We start from the raw sequence: 17780 nt of genomic DNA, 5'->3' as shown, positions 1-17780 counted from the left end.
TAGATTCCCTCTCCATCAACTTATGGAACCCCCCGATATCCACCGGAGAGGAGTCCACAGGGTCTGGACATGGTGACGCCGGGTCCGGAATTACGTACTCGTCCCATTCTAAGCCCTGATTAGGCCTGCCCTCCAGGTTCTGATCATCATCCGAGGAATCATCCTGAATGTCTAGTTTCATTGAAGGTACTTGTGGAGCCGGTGTTTGCGGCAGAGACACCACCTGAGTCGGCCACTCTGGAGAGATCATCACCGGGGTCGTAGGGACAGGCAAGGCTTGAGTAGCCGGAATAGCAGCAGGCTGAGAACACCTTGATTTGTAATCCTGCAAAATGTTATGGAGATCTTGCAAGAGAGAAGTTGGAACAGATACCATCTCTTGTCTCGTGAACTCCTGTGGCAGAGAAGAATGTTGATATGCACATTCCTGCAGATACTCTCCTTCCGAATCAGTCTCCTGACATTTCATCAGCAGTTATGATGGACTGTGTGCATACCCAAACGATTCCTGAACCTCATAATCTGAATCCTCATCATCCTCCTCTAACAACAAAGCAGGAGGCAAGGGGGTAACCCTCCTTGGAGACGTCATGTACGGAGTAATTCTTATCATAGAAATAGTAATTTTTTCCGTCGCCGACAGTATCGTAGACGATCCTGTCGACGATGGAGCTGTTACAGGTAAACCTGCTCTCTTCGTCGTCGTCGAAATAGACACCGTCGACGAACAAACTGTCGTCGACGAGATGGGCATCGACACTCCTTGCGCCGCCGTAAGTGTTGTCGTCGCCAAAGCACTCGTCGACGTTGCGGTCACCACCGTCGACGTCGACCATACCGTCGACGAGCCTTCTGCTGCGTCGTCGACGACTTGGAACTCCTGTCAGACTTCTCAGAAGACTGAGAAGATGGCTTTTTGAAGGCTGGAGCAGTCTTCATCCCAGTAGATGGTCCCTTCCTCTCCTTTATACCATGGTGAGGAGATTCGACCGGACCCTGGCTCTCAGACTCTCTGGGGGTCTTTTTTAAAGCCTTAACTGGGCGCTCCACAGAAGGTGACGGGGAAACCCTATCCCTTTTGACTGACCTTCTTGAAGATGAGGCTGAAGACTCCTCACTGTCGCTGGAGACTGTCTTTTCTGGACTTCAGCTTCTGAAGTCAGGTGAGGAGCCAACCCTCACGGTCCCGGAGGGTCTTGGTAGAAAAGGTGCGGCAGATCTTGCAGTCCTCAGCCTTATTATCCGGGTAAAGGCAGTATATACAATCTTTATGCCTGTCCTCAACAAATAACCTTTTCTTGCCACAGGTGGAACATGGCTTGAAAAGGGCCTTCTTCTTTTCCCTATCAGACATCCTGGAGGGGACAGCCAACAATTCTGAAGAGAAAACCTGAAGAAATAACCTGAAGAGTAGAGATTGAACAGAGCTCAAAAGAGACTCCCTAAGCACAACGTGTGGTAGAAAATCTGAGGCTCTGAGGTTCCTTCAGGAGGGGTTCTATGGGGTGAGGCTCTTCTGATTGGCTGATGCTTAGTTTGCTCTCTTTTACAAAAAGAGGCGGATATGCTAAAGAAGGGAATGAGGCATAGGCCTTTTTCTTTCTCTTTTGTACCTACTGCTATGTTATTTTTGTTACAGAGACTTCCATTCCGACAACGGGGAATGATACAAAAGCATGGGAATCTATGAAAGTTCCAATGCTGGGGCAAGTAACCTTTTCATCAACAGATCAGTTGTCTGACCATCTACCTCATAACAAGAGTGGATCAACACTGCCTGTGACACTGTTTATAAACTATAATAATCGTAACCGTTAAGAGTCACTCAGGCATTGAATGCTAGAATTTACTCCCCTACTTATTTTATTTGTGACTAACTACTTTTTATTTTCTTTGTTTAGGAGTAAAAAACATTTGTCAAAGTAGTCTTTTTCTCACTCTGTTGCTTACTTCTTTACATTAACAGATACGGTCCTAAGAAAAATAATATTAAGTTTTCCAAATAATGTTTTCAAGTAGGATAAGGAATGATTCCCTTATTGGCTTTCTTATATTGTGTTTCCATTCCCACAGTTACTGTGACTCTTCTGATAAAGTCCAGGATCACGTCCCTCCTTGTTTCACTATGTTAAACATAGATGTAGTGTTAGTTATTCTGATAAGAACCGCTTGACATGTTGGCCTTGGTAGAAATGCATGGAGACCCAGCCTTACAGCCTGGAGCTCCAGGATGTTTATGTGGAGCTTCTTTTGCTCATCTGATCATAATCATCTGGTCAATAGTTTTTTAAAGCAAGCTCCCCAGTCTACCATGGAGGCATCTGTTGCACATATCACTCTGCCCGATATAGGATAGAAGGAAAGCCCTGCGTTAAGATTAGTAGGGATCTGCATTGTACCAGTGCTTGCTACAGATGCCTTGGGACTAGGACTATGTCATCCCATGAGCCTTGAATTTGTTGCCATTGCATATCCAGTTCTTGTTTCCTGGCCCCTCAGACCCAGTAGAGACTTGCATTCACTATGAAAACGTGTTTGGCAGAGGTGGTTCTTGCAATGTAAAGGAGCTTTCATCATCTCTCTCTCTCTGCAGAGGGGAAATCATTTCCCCAGCAGTGTGTCCAGTATCACAACCAAGAATTGTAGTATTGTTTGAGGTTCTGAGGATTACTGTCGACATTCCATGTCAAAACTATTTTGTGAAAGGTTGACGCAGGCAATCATCAAATTGGTGCTTTTTCTTTTGACAGGGCTTTGACCAGCCAGTCGTCCAAGTAGGGATACTTGGTGACCAGGATATATGATGTAAGCAACAACAGGGGCTAGGCGTTTGGTGAAAATCTGTGGTGCTGACTTAAGATCAAAGGGAAGCATCTTGAATTGATAATGCTGGCCTGCCACTTGAAAGTAAAAGCATTTTGTGTGCTTTAAATGTACTAGTGTTATGCGGTTCCTACAAATTGAGCAGGACTGGGTATCTGAACAACATAATCTTCAGAATATTGGCACGGAGTTCGCACATATCAGAAAATATTGGCCTGGTTCCTAGCTAGCAGTGCCCCACCTGAACCCCTAACCATACCAGGGTACAAAATTGGTATCAGAAGCCTCGAACAGGACCACTCCTTCACACCCTAAGGAAAATGTAGAAACAGATTTACCCTTTCGTTGTTTACTTTTGCATGCCCAAGGTACACAAGAAATATACAAATTGGCTTTTCAACCATTTGTTGGAACAATCATATTCTTGTATAGAAAGAGTGTACTGCAATGATTAGGCCGAAGAAACAAAGCATTGTAACCAGCATTGCCAAGATAGTGAAAAAGTAACAGTTCAACCAACAGAACATTACTATGTGATTATAAAATTATACTCCTACCTTAAACTACCTATATTATAGAGAGCATAGTGGGAGTACCCTCTGTGTGATCCCTTGGGACAGTTTTCCAATCCAATTTTTAAGATTTATTAAACATTTCAGTCATAAAAGCAATTTAAAACATAAATAAAAGTACAGGTATATACAATGAAAGAACAGACAAATGAAAATAAATTACAGTATGAAAACCACAGCATCGCAGCATACAAGAATGGGATTTCTTAAGACATACATAACGCAGGGAAGCTTCAAATTCATGAGTAATTTCATAACGTGTTAAGTGCAGAAAACACAAAAGCAAAAATCCCTATGTGAGAAAGTCAGTGGGATTGGAAACTTAGCAGTGGGATTAGGCATCCAATGGCCAAAGGCTACAGCTAAGATAAAGCAGTATTGTTCATTTGGGGCTTGCTTTAGCCCCTGGTTCTCATGAAAGCAAAGTAAGTCTATTTGTTGGCTACTTCCGGTTGAGTCCACAGCCTTCTCCAAAACAGCAGGGAAAAAGCCTTGCTGAATCAGCTATTAGATTCCTGCCCGTGTCTAACATTAATGATTCTAATGGGGTAATGGCAGAAAGACTAGCTAGACTACGCAGAAAACTATTTTCAGAACTTGTGAGGAAAAATGTATTAGTAAAACCCCACAGCACAGAGCTATACATAGAAGAACCCACTGACTCGCAGATTTGTAATGCCAGGGCGAGATGTTTGCAGTAGGAAGAGCATGCTCTTTAATAAAAGTACCAGCAAAATGATGGTGTCTGAATGACGCTAGGTCCAGCTGCGGTTTCCATGAGACAGTTGACAATAGAGTCACAGAGTAAGTAAATACATCTACCCTTAATAGCAATGTACCGCTTAGCTCTAATTTGCCCCTGCGTGACTTGTGTTTGTTGAGGGTCATAAACTTAGTCTTTGCGGAGCTCATCTGAAGGCCACAGGTATTACAAAATTCTACAAAGGTGTTAACACTCGCTGCAAACCACTTGGCGTCTTCGGGATTTATAAAGTATTGTCGGCAAACAGAATAAGTACTTTTGTACCAGCCAGAGTGGGGTGTAGGAGGGGAGACGGGAAGAAAAGAGGATTATATCTTTGAGGTACAGAGAATAAAGTTGATGCCAAGACACAGCCTTGGCGAACCCTCTTGAGGATTGGAAACGGTTCTGTCAATTCTCCCCGACTTCCCATGTGAACTTGTGCATAATTATCTTCATGGATACGAATTACAGAGGACAACATAACCGCCCCCCACCCCAATACCGGAGTGTGATGAATCAGGGAATCCACTGTGCAGAACAGGCAATCGTCCTTTGCTGGATAGAGGCCAGAATCAGTAGGACTGCATCATTGTCGCGTTGCAGGACAATCCCAGCAGAAGTGCTCCACTGCCAAATGTAATGCAGAGGTCGTTTATATAATAAAAGGACTATTCAAATGGCACTGTGTCAAAGGTGCAGAGCTGATGCGATGGTTAGTCTGGAACCATAAAACTTTGTCCAGCCGGACAACCAAATACGAGGGCATTGTGTTCTATGTGTCTAGCTTTAGACAAACTGCACGAATAACATGATAACAATACTTGCTAAGAAATTAACAGTATGTATAACATTTTCTCATTACATTATCATGTAAGCGCAAAGCATGTAAATTGTCACCATTAGAAAACTATGTCAAGCTAAAACATGAAACTAAAACAGACTTAGAGTGGACCCTCTTACGCCCCACAACATTGGGATGTGAACATATGTATCTACTGCTTCCATTGCTCCTTTGAGAGGAGCAGGAGCGTTTCTTGTCACAGCTCCATTATATGAAGACTATGATCCTTCCTGAGTGGACAGACTGTAGGCTTCTGAAGAAACTCCAAGGTATGCCCTGAATGAACAATCTGGATCAGAAAAGGGGGTGGTGATGAACAGAGTGTCTGAATTAAGCAGACCACTCTTACCCAGTCCAAAGATCAGGGCTTGATCCATCACCGTTTTTTAGCTCACTGCACCATCCCAGCTCAGAACTTGGCTATATGCAAATTAGTCTGACCCTGGCCCAGTGCATCATGGGAACAGGGCAGACCAAACTACCAAGCCAATTCTTATACTGGGAAGGAAACAAGCTACCGGGGACCGGTTTCTGGCATTTCAGCCGTCTTCGGCCCGGCTTGCTTGAATCCTGATGGTGCAATGAGCTAGGGACTGAATGAACAATCTGCCTCACCAAATGGTCCGTTATTATGGACTCTCATGCAAGGGCAAACAGGGAAATTCACCCCCCACTGATTCATGTTAGTATATTAGAGGTGCAGCTGGGAGAAATTAAGTCTTTGCCTGTCCTGGGAAGACACCAGTGAGACGCTCCTATTCGTTAAGAAAACCTGGCATAGTTTTGTCTGTTCATTCTGTTGGGAGTAAAGCTCTGATTGAATCCAGGATGATATGGAAGAGTTTGCCCTCCTACTGATAGAAACCTCCTCTAAGCGTTTGAGATGTTCTTGAGCCATGAAAAAGCATGAATCTTGAATTGTGATATTGGAGGTTTTCCAGAGATTTCACTGTATAAGTTTTAATTTTCTGTAAAGATTCAACATCATGCTTTCCAAACAAGGTGACTCGATCGAATGGCATGTCCAAAATATCCAGTGCTTCTGATTAGGAGTTGAAGAGGAGTTTTAATGTGCAAGCCACTGGGCTAGGGAAGAGGGTAAGGAAACAGTTGGCTCTTAAAGGAAACTATAGTCTTTTCTCTCGAAGAATGGCTTCAAAAATTAAGGACTTTGCTGGAAAGCAATGAAGCCATCTGGAATGGGGCCTTGAATACGATGGAAGCTGCACCAAGGCTGAACTTATGTATAAGTGAGATCTGGATGCATCAGGACAGAGCCTCTGTAACGTTTAGCCCCAAGGGTCTGTTGCCACCCTTGGAAGTCAGAAAGCACATAGGAGGAGGAGGAGGAGGGGCAGCCTGAATAGATCCAATATGTGCAGTTGAAAGGCCTCAGAAGTCTGATGGAGTCAGAAACTCTAGTCTAAGCTTTAAGTATCAAGATCAGCTCCCAGGAAGAAAATAAATGTTGGGGAACAGTGCCGCAGACTCTACATAATCCTTAGTGTTGGGCCATTTTGCCTTGAGGAAGAGAACATGTCCTCAATAGGGTTTCTGATGTTTTTGTTGTACAGAAAAATTAGGAAGATTGCTTCCTGTCAGGAGACTTACCCGAGAAAGGAAAGGGGGAATGTTTGGGGTCTCCTAATGTACTAAGTCATAAATAACTTGCCTTCCTGCTCTCTAATGGATTTCAGATGCATGAAGATATAGGAGTAGCAAAACGAAGAATCTTAATCATGGGTCAGAACGCATATGCATATGTCATGGGGATCCAAAGGGAAACCTTCCTGCAATATTGACAGGGCTTGAACCCTGCAGTCTTAGAAGGCAACATTTGACTTAATCAGCTTAGGGCGTAGCATTTAAAATACTGAGGAATTTGATTTTACATCAAAGAGCTTTGGCCAAGGTCAGTAAGGTAAGAAAAAAAACACAACTAAGACCAGCATGTCAGGTGGCCTCATACACAGGGCATTGTCAGCACTTCCTGGATGGTCGGAGCTGCGATTGGATTTGCCTGGTGGCACCTGACGGCACAGGAGACCATTTGCATGAGAAATTGTTTGCACATCTAGCCTGGCACAGGCAGATATTCGTAAGGTTCGGACTTTGCAAGAAGATGTTGCCATAGGAGACAACAGTTGACATATATGAGAGAGGAGAAATAGGTCAAAGCGTTCACTGGGGAGGCAGACTAAAAAAGAGAGAAGGAAAGGAAAGACAAATCACTGCCCCACCCTACCCTCTCACTACTTAAGCACAAAAGACAGCCTGTTACCTGCTGATAATTTGGGATATACTTTTCTTAAGGCACCCAGTAAATTCTTGCATGGCTTCTTAGGTAGGAGTTTCCAGTTAATGCTTTTCTTTTCATCCGATCTGCATGAACAAGAAAATGATAAATCAGATATTTTCAGAGAACCGTTTTTTATCAGGCGTTGAAATTGAGGACCTTAAGTAGAAACCATAAAAAATAACTTTTTATTGATTGTGCAAACCAGAATCAGCCATGGATTTGGCGCTAGCAGAACTTTATCCCGCATTGGTATTTGGTACAGGACAATTGCTTTAATAACCCACTCTATAAGTGGCACAGGGTGGCCACTATTTCCTTCTTTCTCAGGTACAAAACTGCTGATGTGCGTAAATATTAACTTGTGCAATGGACTATACAAATATATTCCGTTTCCACAAGACTAACATTCTGCACCTACACATAAACTAAGTAAAGTAGTTTAACTAAAACAAGAAGATGCAGAAAGCCTGTGCGAAAAGCAATAACAAATACCTGCTACTGCTAAACAGGAACTGGTATGAATAATTTTATGTTTAAAACAATCTTTAGAGAAACAATTTATTAAAGAGTCTCAGGGAAAGAGGTATTGGCTAACCAAGATTACAGCTGAAGATTCCATTTAAAATAGTTCTAGGCAAAAAGCAGACAATATCAACAGCACTGGTTTGTTATTCATGCTTTATGTAGAAATGGTTTTACTGAAACATTACTGAGTGACAAAGGAATTGTTTTATATTTGTATTTAGTTTGCCAATGCATTTTAATCCTAATACAAACTTCTGTGCTTACAACATTAGTATATACTAATACTGAATTTTGCATTTGCTACATGTGACTTAGGTATGAATCTGTTTATTTTAATAGTCCAAGTCTTGTAATTGTTCAGCAGAATAAGCATGACTCTTATTCTATTCAATTTAGGCATTCTATTCCCCACACGCCCACCCCGTTTCTACCATCGGATGGAAGACTTAGTGGGTTCACCTTAGAACTTAATAACTGGCTCTTGGAGAATGTTTACTGGCTAACCAGACCATACTCTTCCCCTTTTTGTCATGGAGACACTAGCCTTAGTGACATGTCCCAACAGGAGGTGTCTAACCCCATTGTGGACAGCCCCCTGCCAGAAGTAGGCGCAAGAAGTGCTGTTAGTAACCTTAACGGGTCGGAGGGTGTGCCTTGCCGCACAGATTAGAATATCCAAACATACAAAGCGCATACAAAAAGACAAACACCCATAGCTATTGTCTCCTGGGACGTTGCCAGTGTAAAACAAAAACTTGAGGATCCTGACTGGCACAGCTACATAGACAAATAATATATCTATCTTTTCCAGGATACATGGTTACTAATACCCCCATTCAAGCTGGGATATAAAACATACTATAGGAACACCATCGCAGAGTGGAAGATCATCAGGGGGCCTTGCAATATGGATTAAAATAACACTGGGAATGCGATCCAATGGTCATGTTATAGACTCACCAGATTTACTACCTATTTAATATTTACACAATAGAGCAATCAGGCAAAACCTCAATTCTGAGATTATTGATTTGCCAGGCAGCTCCCTGGAGACCATGTAGACCCTGGTGATACTGTGATTGTATGTGGAGACTTTAATTGTGCCTATGAGCCACTAAACAGCCTAGAAAGTTTAACAGAGGAAGATGATATGGCTATGGGGTTGCCTCAACTAGAGGCTGGGTCACCAAAACCATGCCCCAATGCTGCATTACAGATGATGCACCTCACCAGCGAATACCATCTAAGGGCATGTAATGGAAGGATGTTTAATAAAGAGGATGAAAAAGCCTCTAAATACATTTAAACGTGGTAGCTCGCAGTCGAGAATAGATTACATTATGCATAGTATGCATAGCTGGAACAGGATAGCGAGCATTAGAATAGAAGCAAGGGAGGACAGCGACCACCGGCCACTTTGCTTGGAAGTACTAGGCCAGATAGCAAGGGATGAGCTACCCGATACTTGCATGCAAAATATATAGCTCCTAATAGGGAATAACCGTAGATCTATTATGTGGCCCAGGGTCACAGGTGACATAGAGCTAATGACAAGTATTTATAATACCTTTGCAGAGGTAGTGGGTGCCCACGTAGAGACAAGTGAAACATCTGTAATACCAATGCATGCTCTCCTAGTTGCAAAGTTAGAGCCCCTTCTTAACAAAAACACTGGGAAGAAACTGAACCCCAATTCCAAGATGGGCTTAAAAACAAATCCCTGGTATACATCAGAGTGCAGTGGAACCAAGAAAAGCCTACTTGAAAAGCAGGGAAATGCAGACTCAATAAGGAGGGCTAGGGCTACTCACTGGAGAACATTGGCTACTGCCAGGAAGAATTGGGAGGCGAACAATTGATTGGACCTCCTACAGGTAAGCAAAAACAAATAATTCAGTAGAGTTTTGGAAAATAATTGCATATGGGGGTAAGAATAAGATAGTGGGAATAGATCATTATTTGAATCAGGCAGTTTGGACCGAGCATTTTACTAACTTGTACTCCAACTACCGGCCCACTTCTACTAAAAACAGCGAGCCTGCTAGTAAGGAGGGGTACGAAAAACAGTGGTCCTGGACCTATTTTTAGCATAAATTTCTTTTTAGAAACAGTCGTTGTTCAAACAAAGACTTCGAGCATTCAAATATTGGCTCGCAGTTTACTTGAAAATTGAATTATTAAACATATAATGCAATAACAGCAGGCGCACCAATACCGGCAACGTGGAAAGGGGCTTTAATTGTCCATATACACAAAAAAGTTAGCAAACAGAAACCTGAGAATTACAGGTCAATCAGCCTGATAGAAGTGCTTCATAAGATCTATGTCAGACAATTATTAAACAGGCTCAATGACGGGATAGAAACTAACAATAATATGTCCCAATACCAGGCAGGATTTAGATCATGCACAAGCACAGTGGATCAAGTCTTTAGACTCCTATGCATCATCTGGAAATACGTCATGGTGAAGGAGGGCCACATCTAGGTAGCATTTGTATATTTGAGGGCAGCCTTCGACTTCGTACCCAGATGCTTACTGTGGGACTCATTAAAAAAACAAGAAGCTCCCCCTAGCTTTTAGCACAGATAAAAAGGCTTCACACTGATAATTAAGTTAAGAGAGTCCGCTGGGGCGTGAATGGGGGACTCACAAAACCAATCCCAATAGATCGAGGAGTGAGACAGGGATGTGTACTCGCTCCCACCCTGTTCACGCTCTATATCAATGACGTGGTAAACCATTTACAAAAAACTGAAAATAATCCCCTAAATTGAACGGGAACCTGGTACCGGCGCTGATGTTCGCAGATGAAACTATACTGATCTCGCAGACTTCAAAGGGTTTACAAAACTTGATGGATGATTTTAATAGATACTGCCATGCAAAAGGCCTAGAAATAAACATTAGTAAAACTAAGTACATGGGCATAATCCACACAAGGGTTTGAGAAATAATTTTAAGTTGAATAACCGGAAAATAGAACAAGCCCCTAATTTTACTTATTTGGGTATACTACTCGATTCTAAATTAGCACGGAAGCAGTAGGTAAATCACTCCGCATTTCAGCTAGCCCAGGGGGCAGGGGGTGTCGTTAAGAATTACAGTTTGTCCTCAAGCGAACCCGTGACACCAGCCCTTGAGCTATATAAATGTAAGGTCCAGGTCCAGAGCTATGGGGCATTGGCAACACTTAACTTGGGAAAACAAGATGCGAGGAGACTAATGGGGATGCCCTCATATACACCACTTATTCCAATGTTCCATGATTTAAACATGAGGCGCATAGAGCAAATTGCAACATTAAGACCACTGCTTTATAGGAAACGCTTGTGGACAACACCAGCATTAGTGGCATATAGAGAAGGCGCAAGAGAACTGTTGGCTTTTGATGTACGTCTCACCTTCCCTTGGTTAAGATTTGTAAAGAAATGGCTCAGAGGTAGGCCTCAGTTCATATTGAACAGAGCCCCATGCCCTAATATCTACTTGCAAAGACCTACTAAAGAGAACTTATTGGCTCCATACCCTGAATGCACTTCATTGCGACCCAAGATCGAGAAGGTTAACAACTCAATTCCTTATTAAACCAAACCCAAGTTTTGAAGAATTTCTCAATGATGTACAACCGTACTTAGCAAGAACTCTGTATCTGAAGTTAAGGTATAACATCTTACAGACCAAAAGCTGTACAGCAAATTGAGGGGGAAAGTGAGCCCGTTCCTGCATTGCACGCACTTTAGGGTCCACGGAAAATACAGCACATATCCTACTCTTCTGCCCGGCAAATTGCAGGGCAGGGAGGAAATGGATTAGACTGTTGTGCAACTCATTGGGATTTAGGTAGCACCAAGAGTCGCTGAGGGTAGTAACATCTAGCACCAACCCCACATGTAGTATTTGCCCTATCCCAATATTTATTTGCAGAGGGACTAATAAGAAGCAAAATGGGGCTAAAGCTGTGATGCCGTAACAACCAATTTACACATAATTGGGAAAGTACCTCGAATTGAATGAAATAACAATAGATAGATAGATAGATAGATAGATAGATAGATAGATAGATAGATAGATAGATAGGATATTATTTTCTCTTTTACTGTATCATACAAAGTTTTTAGCTAATTATATTAAGAGAAGTCCTTGGGGTGGATGTAATGGAATGTCTAGTGGCTGGTTTAAATTGTTTTACTCAAATATTGAGGATTATCTTACTGAGAATATTTATATATACTGCTTGAAGCATTTTAGATTGTATTGTGAATGTTTGTAGTATTATGAAACTTTTATGGCTCTTAGCTGAAAAAAAGTATTTACAGACAGATTTAAACTTTAAATAATTTAGTAGAAATAAACAAAGAGTGTGTTATAAATGTTTAAGGTGTTTTATTGTTTGGTTAATTTTCATGACTGTTGGTAGTGTAATTAAGGGTTGAGGTTGACGGGCGGAGCCTAGCCTGACCATTAAATGGTCACTGTTTATTTATGCATTTTTATATAGCGGTAATGTTACCCAAAGGTGTCAAAGCGCTTTACAAAAGAACCAGTTACATCACATAAGGACTTCAGAGTACATGAATTGCATAAAAGATACACACAGATAAACTCTAAATTCAGATAAAGATGGTAGTAAGTACACTTGTCTACTACAGATACTAGCATTTAGAGTTACATATCTACAAATTGCAAATTCAGTCAAGGTTACATTTTAAGAAAAGATGAAGAGATTAGGGTTGGAAAACTATAGATTACAGATCTCGCCATTGCTGGGGTTCTTGCTTTCAGCCCGGCCCTTAGGGTGTTGTTGCACATAGGGGAAGTGATCTTGAGCCTGGAGGGATCCCAGAGCTGGTGATGTCCAGATCTCCCCCAGGCTTGATTGGATGGTGGCTTACCAGCTAGGCCCAATCATGATGAAGTGGCCATCAGTCCTTCTCAAAGGAGCAGGTCGACGACTGCCCCTTTATCTTCCTAAGTCTTCAGCCCTCCGTTGGTGTGCCACTGCATTCGCTGTTTTTAATAAACAAGGGAACCCCACTTAGTAGAACCTGGGGTGGAATGATGCTTTTTAAGTCACAATGGTTCAGTTTTTGGCCCGATTAGGTCCTGGAGAAAAAGGTCTGAGTAGCGAGTATTTAATAAACGCTGGGGAGCAAAGACTGTAGGTATAGGTAGAAAAATTATTTATTTTGATCTTTTCTTTTTTATAGAGTATACATAAATATTTATACTGTATTTCAGGTGCTCAGGTGAATAGTACTGTGCAGGACGTGACAAAAGTGATCAAAGTGAACGAACTGTCACACAACAACAACAAGGTTAAAAAACAATAATTATATACAATAGAAAGAGTAAAAAATCCTTGGGTATGTCGACGGCGTTTCGATCTATATAGCTTTAGATCATCATCAGGACTGATGAGCTTCCTGAAACTGTAAGAGTTGGTATTTTAGTTACACATTTTTAACCTACATATTTATTTTGCATTTATTGTGCTCCCCTGGATTGGTGAAATAACATGCACATGTTTGTGTTTCATCACATGCGCATTGAAACGAATTATCAGAGGTGAAAGGGGCATAATTTCCTCACCTAGGAGTGCAGCGTATATATAGCCAAGGGGGTGTTGGGGCTGTACATAGACGCATATTTGGATGCATGCATTTAATAAAATCATTACAATCATTGAATGACTGGTTTATTTTCGTTACCTTGCCAAGGCATTCTCAGGCAAGGATGATATTTGGTGTTGAAACTAAATTGGAGGTTGCTTTCTGGAGAGAATCTAGTGATAATATAAATTGTATTAAGTATCACAGAGAATTATGGCTGTATTCATATTTACTGCAAACACAAATTTAGAGTTAAGGCTATACTTGGACTTGGATATATAAGGAAGCAGCGTCAGCAAGTCATGCTGCTTTGTCAAAAACGAGGTGATCATTTTTTAACGAAATTAATTAGGGCTGCATTATTAAAGAGTGAAAGAACTTACATAATAGTTAATCAAAAAGGGTCTCTCAATTAGATGATCCAGGTAGCGCTCGGTCACTTTAAATTAGACGAGGGTCCTACTTGGACTGTTTTAAAAAAACATGAAAATTAATGGTTAGAGCCTGTATCTTGCTAGTAAGTAATTCTACTTTAATATGGCAGCGGGATGGGGCAGAAAAACTTACTTGAATGATTTAGACAGAGCGAGGGAATCTGCTTGTGCGCGTTCCTCGCTGTGAAAAATTTCAATTATGGGCGCCTAGAACTGTAAAGATACGTATTTGGTAAGGCGGTAAGATTGTACATTTTAAGTAATGCGGTGCTCTAAGGTAGCCTCGTTCCACGGGGTACACTTACGTTGTTTCCGGCGATTTTTGGAGCAGGTAGGGGGTCTGCTTGAGCGCGTTCGTCGCTATGAAAGTTTCAGTTATGGGCGCCTAGAACTATAAGGTCACGTATTTAGTGAGGCGATAAAAATATACATTGAAGTTATACAGTTCTTTGAGGGAGCCTCGTTCTACGGGTTGCACTTACGTTAATTCTGGCGTTTTCGCGAGGCAGGTAGGGGGTCCGAGTCTCTCACCAACCGTTGCTCACAGCATACTGAGAGCTGGAGCCGCCATTAGTAGCGTGTTGTTATGCGCGCGCAGCCACTGTGGCGTGGCAGGGACGGCGCATCGCGGAGAGTTCCTGCTGGTCTCGCGGCGGAGGATTAGCGTGGCTAAATGGCACATGCGCGGCGAGTTGTTGCAGCGCGGCCAGGATAGTGCTTCAAATTTGGGGCAGTTTAAGGATTAGATGGGATTGTTTTTCGCGCAGGGAGGGTTTTAAGTGTGAACCCTGCTGGGCCCCTGAGAGATTTTTACAGCAGAGGTTTTTTGGCACAATAAGTGGTTATTAAAAAAAGGGGGTATAACATTCTAGAGAATTTCTAATTTACAAACATATAATTAGTACAAAATTTTTCAGGTTCCATTTTCTGCTACCTATTCAAGAGAACAGTACTATTGCCTTTCGATAACCCTATTGTAGACAGTATATTTGAGAGAACAATAACGTACTGTTTTTCTTGAAAGTTAGATTGCACTCTAGTGTTGAATGTTTATCAAAAAGGCACATGACTCAATAGGTATTCAGTCAAAAAACTTTCGGTGTAGTTCAAATGCACATATTCCATTCGTCAAGTGAGTTGAGTCCATTCTCAATGGTTTTACAGTAGAAAATCCATTTACATTCCAGTCGATTTAGAATTGTCTGTTGATTGCCACCTCTGGCATTTGGCACTAGTTTGTCTATTACTTGCCACTTCAGGTCATTTTCAGTGTGACCTAGTTCGAGGAAGTGTTCAACCAGCGGTGCCGTGGTCACTTTACATCGGATCCTGCTTCTGTGTTGGGATATCCTTGTCTTTATCTGTTGAGTCGTCTGTCCGATGTAGAGCAATTTGCACGGGAACTCAATACAATAAATAACATTTTTTGAATTACAATTTGTGAAAAAGTTTAGAGTGTGTTTACAACTCCCATACTCGAATATTTTGGTGTTCGTGGTGAATTCGCATGCCATGCACTTATTACATTTAAAATGCCCTAAAACACGTGGCATATTCAGTCTTGTTTCAATTGTATTATGGTTGGTTGGGCGGCTTGCAGCTCTCACAAGATGGTCCTTCAAGTTACGGCCTCTCTTGAATGAAAATAAGGGGAGCCCGGTGTTTAGTTCTAGAGGGTCTAGTACATTCCAATGTTTTTTAATCATTTTTGTTAGTTTGTTGCTAGCTGTATTGAAAGTGGTAACACAGGTGATCTTGGATAGAGTTTTTTTGGGGCGGGGTTCAAGCTAGTATTCTCTGTGTGTGTACCAGGCCCTTTTCATGGCCCTTCTTACCAGTTTACGCGGATAGCCTCTGGCAGTTAGGTTTTTGCAGAGAACTTCTGCTTCGGTAAAGAAATCATTTTTGTATTTGCAATTTCTTCTAATTCTCAGAAATTGACCGTAGGTTAATCCATCCCTCAGAGCCCTGGGGTGTGCACTTTGGTATTGTAAGAGAGTATTGCGTTCCGTGGGTTTGCGGAACAGTGTGGTGTATAGTTTATTTTCTTCACATTTAATGGTCACGTCTAGGTAGTCAATTTGGTGTCTGTTATATGAGTAGGTAAATCTCAAGTCTGTTTGATTGGAGTTCAACCATGTACAGAAATTGTTTAGTGCTTCTTCATCACCGCTCCAGATCATCAGGACATCGTCGATGTACCTGTGCCATGATTTTATTTGGTTGCGGAAGGGATTTGTTGTGTTGAGGAAGACGTTAGTTTCCATGTCGTCCACAAAAAGAATCGCAAAGTTGGGGGCAAAAATCGCCCCCATGGAAGTTCCCTTGCATTGTCTATAGTAGGTGTCTTTGAATAAGAAATAGTTCTTGGTTAGGGCTATTTCCAGAAGGTTTATTATGAATTCTGTGGGGACTTGATGTGGTGCAGGACGGTTGTTTAGGTGTTTCTTTATTACATTGATTCCTTTGGCCTGAGGGATGTTGGTATAAAGGGATTCGATGTCTAGAGTCACCAAGATTTCACTGTCTGGATGGAACGGATGTGACTCAATGAGATTGATGAGGTGTGTGGTATCTTTGACATATGTGGCAGTGTCTTGGACCAAGTCACGGATGAAAAAATCTATATATTTGCCTAGGGGTTCTACAACCGACCCGCAGCCTGAGAGTATTGGTCTTCCAGGAGGTCGTTCTGTGTCCTTGTGAATTTTAGGCAATGTGTAAAGTACTGGGGTGCGAGCGTTTTTATTATTCAGGAATAGGAATTCATTCTTACTTAAAAATCCTAGTTCGAGTGCTTCTTGTGTGACAGAGAGAATTGTTTCACTTATATTCCTTATGGGATTGCCTCTTAATTGCTCATAATGGTCTTTGTTGTTGATCTGGCGCATGATTTCATTTTCATAAGAGATGCGGTCTTGGATGGCTATCCCGCCACCCTTGTCGCATGGTTTTATGACAATGTCATTGTTTTGTTTTAATGCTAGAAGGCTGTTTTTCTCCTCTTTGCTAATGTTGTAGGGTGTGAATCTGTATTAATTTTTTATTTTACCCAGATCACGTAACACCAGGCGTTCGAAAGTGAGCACTTCTGGTGGCATGGTTCCACTGGAAGGATTGAATGTGGAAGGGGGGCGTAGGCCTGTGGTGTCAGTCTTATTTGGTCCTTCACGGTTTTTGAAGAAAGTCTGTAGACGTACTTTTCTAAAAAATTGCATGATCTCAGCTTGGATGTTGAACCAGTTTGGTTTCTCAGCAATGACAAACGATAGACCTCTGCTAAGAAGTGCTACATCTGTTGAATTCAGTTGATGTTGGGATAGATTGAATATTGGTATTGTCTCCTGGTCATTATTAGTTATAGGTTCAGGGTCTAGTATTGGTAACCCCATTGGTAATATCTGTTCCTGGTTTGACGTTCTCCTGGGGGGAAGTTGTACCTGGGTCTGGACCGTGTCTTCCCTCTCCCTCTCCCCCGAGGAGGGTCTGTATTCCTCGGTTGGCCTCTCCCTAAAAAATGGGGATTGTTACCAGTGGAAGTATTAGGGCCTTCTGATCCCTCTGAGCCCTCTGATTCTGCTGAGGATTCTGAGAATGTTACAGGTGCTCTGTTTCTGAACCGACCCCACGATCCAGTTGGGGCTCTTTGTTGGTCAGGGGGACCTGCAGTGAAATAGTCCTCCCTAAGGTATGGGTAGGTTTTTTCTTTATTATATTGGTTAATGTCTTTAGAGACTTTTGTGGTTTTTTAATGGTGGCTTCTCCCACATCGCTACAACGTGCTCACGCCACTGGATGGTGTTGGGTATAGACACCACATTTGAACATAGCAAAAAAGAACTAGAAGAGATCGCAGCTTTAGAACAAGCAATCCAAGACTTAGATAGCTTAGCTGATGCAAAATCAGCATTAGAGAAAATAGACCGCAC

General features: G+C 42.0%; 1 protein-coding gene across 2 annotated transcripts in view; it reads right to left on the bottom strand.

Moving 5' to 3' along the window:
- DENND4C (DENN domain containing 4C) overlaps positions 1 to 17780 on the bottom strand; it is a 1503495-nt gene that overhangs the window by 946693 nt on the left and 539022 nt on the right. For both annotated transcript variants that reach the window (XM_086951990.1, XM_086951991.1), the window contains exon 12: positions 7263 to 7363. In XM_086951990.1, the coding sequence (XP_086808116.1) occupies positions 7263 to 7363 (101 nt within the window). The remainder of the gene's footprint in view (positions 1 to 7262; positions 7364 to 17780) is intronic.

Source organism: Lissotriton vulgaris, unplaced genomic scaffold, assembly GCF_964263255.1.
Source record: "Lissotriton vulgaris unplaced genomic scaffold, aLisVul1.2 SCAFFOLD_247, whole genome shotgun sequence".
Taxonomy (NCBI): Eukaryota; Metazoa; Chordata; class Amphibia; order Caudata; family Salamandridae; genus Lissotriton; species Lissotriton vulgaris.
The sequence above is the reverse complement of the archived record's forward strand: the minus strand, read 5'-3'. Positions and strand labels throughout refer to the sequence as shown.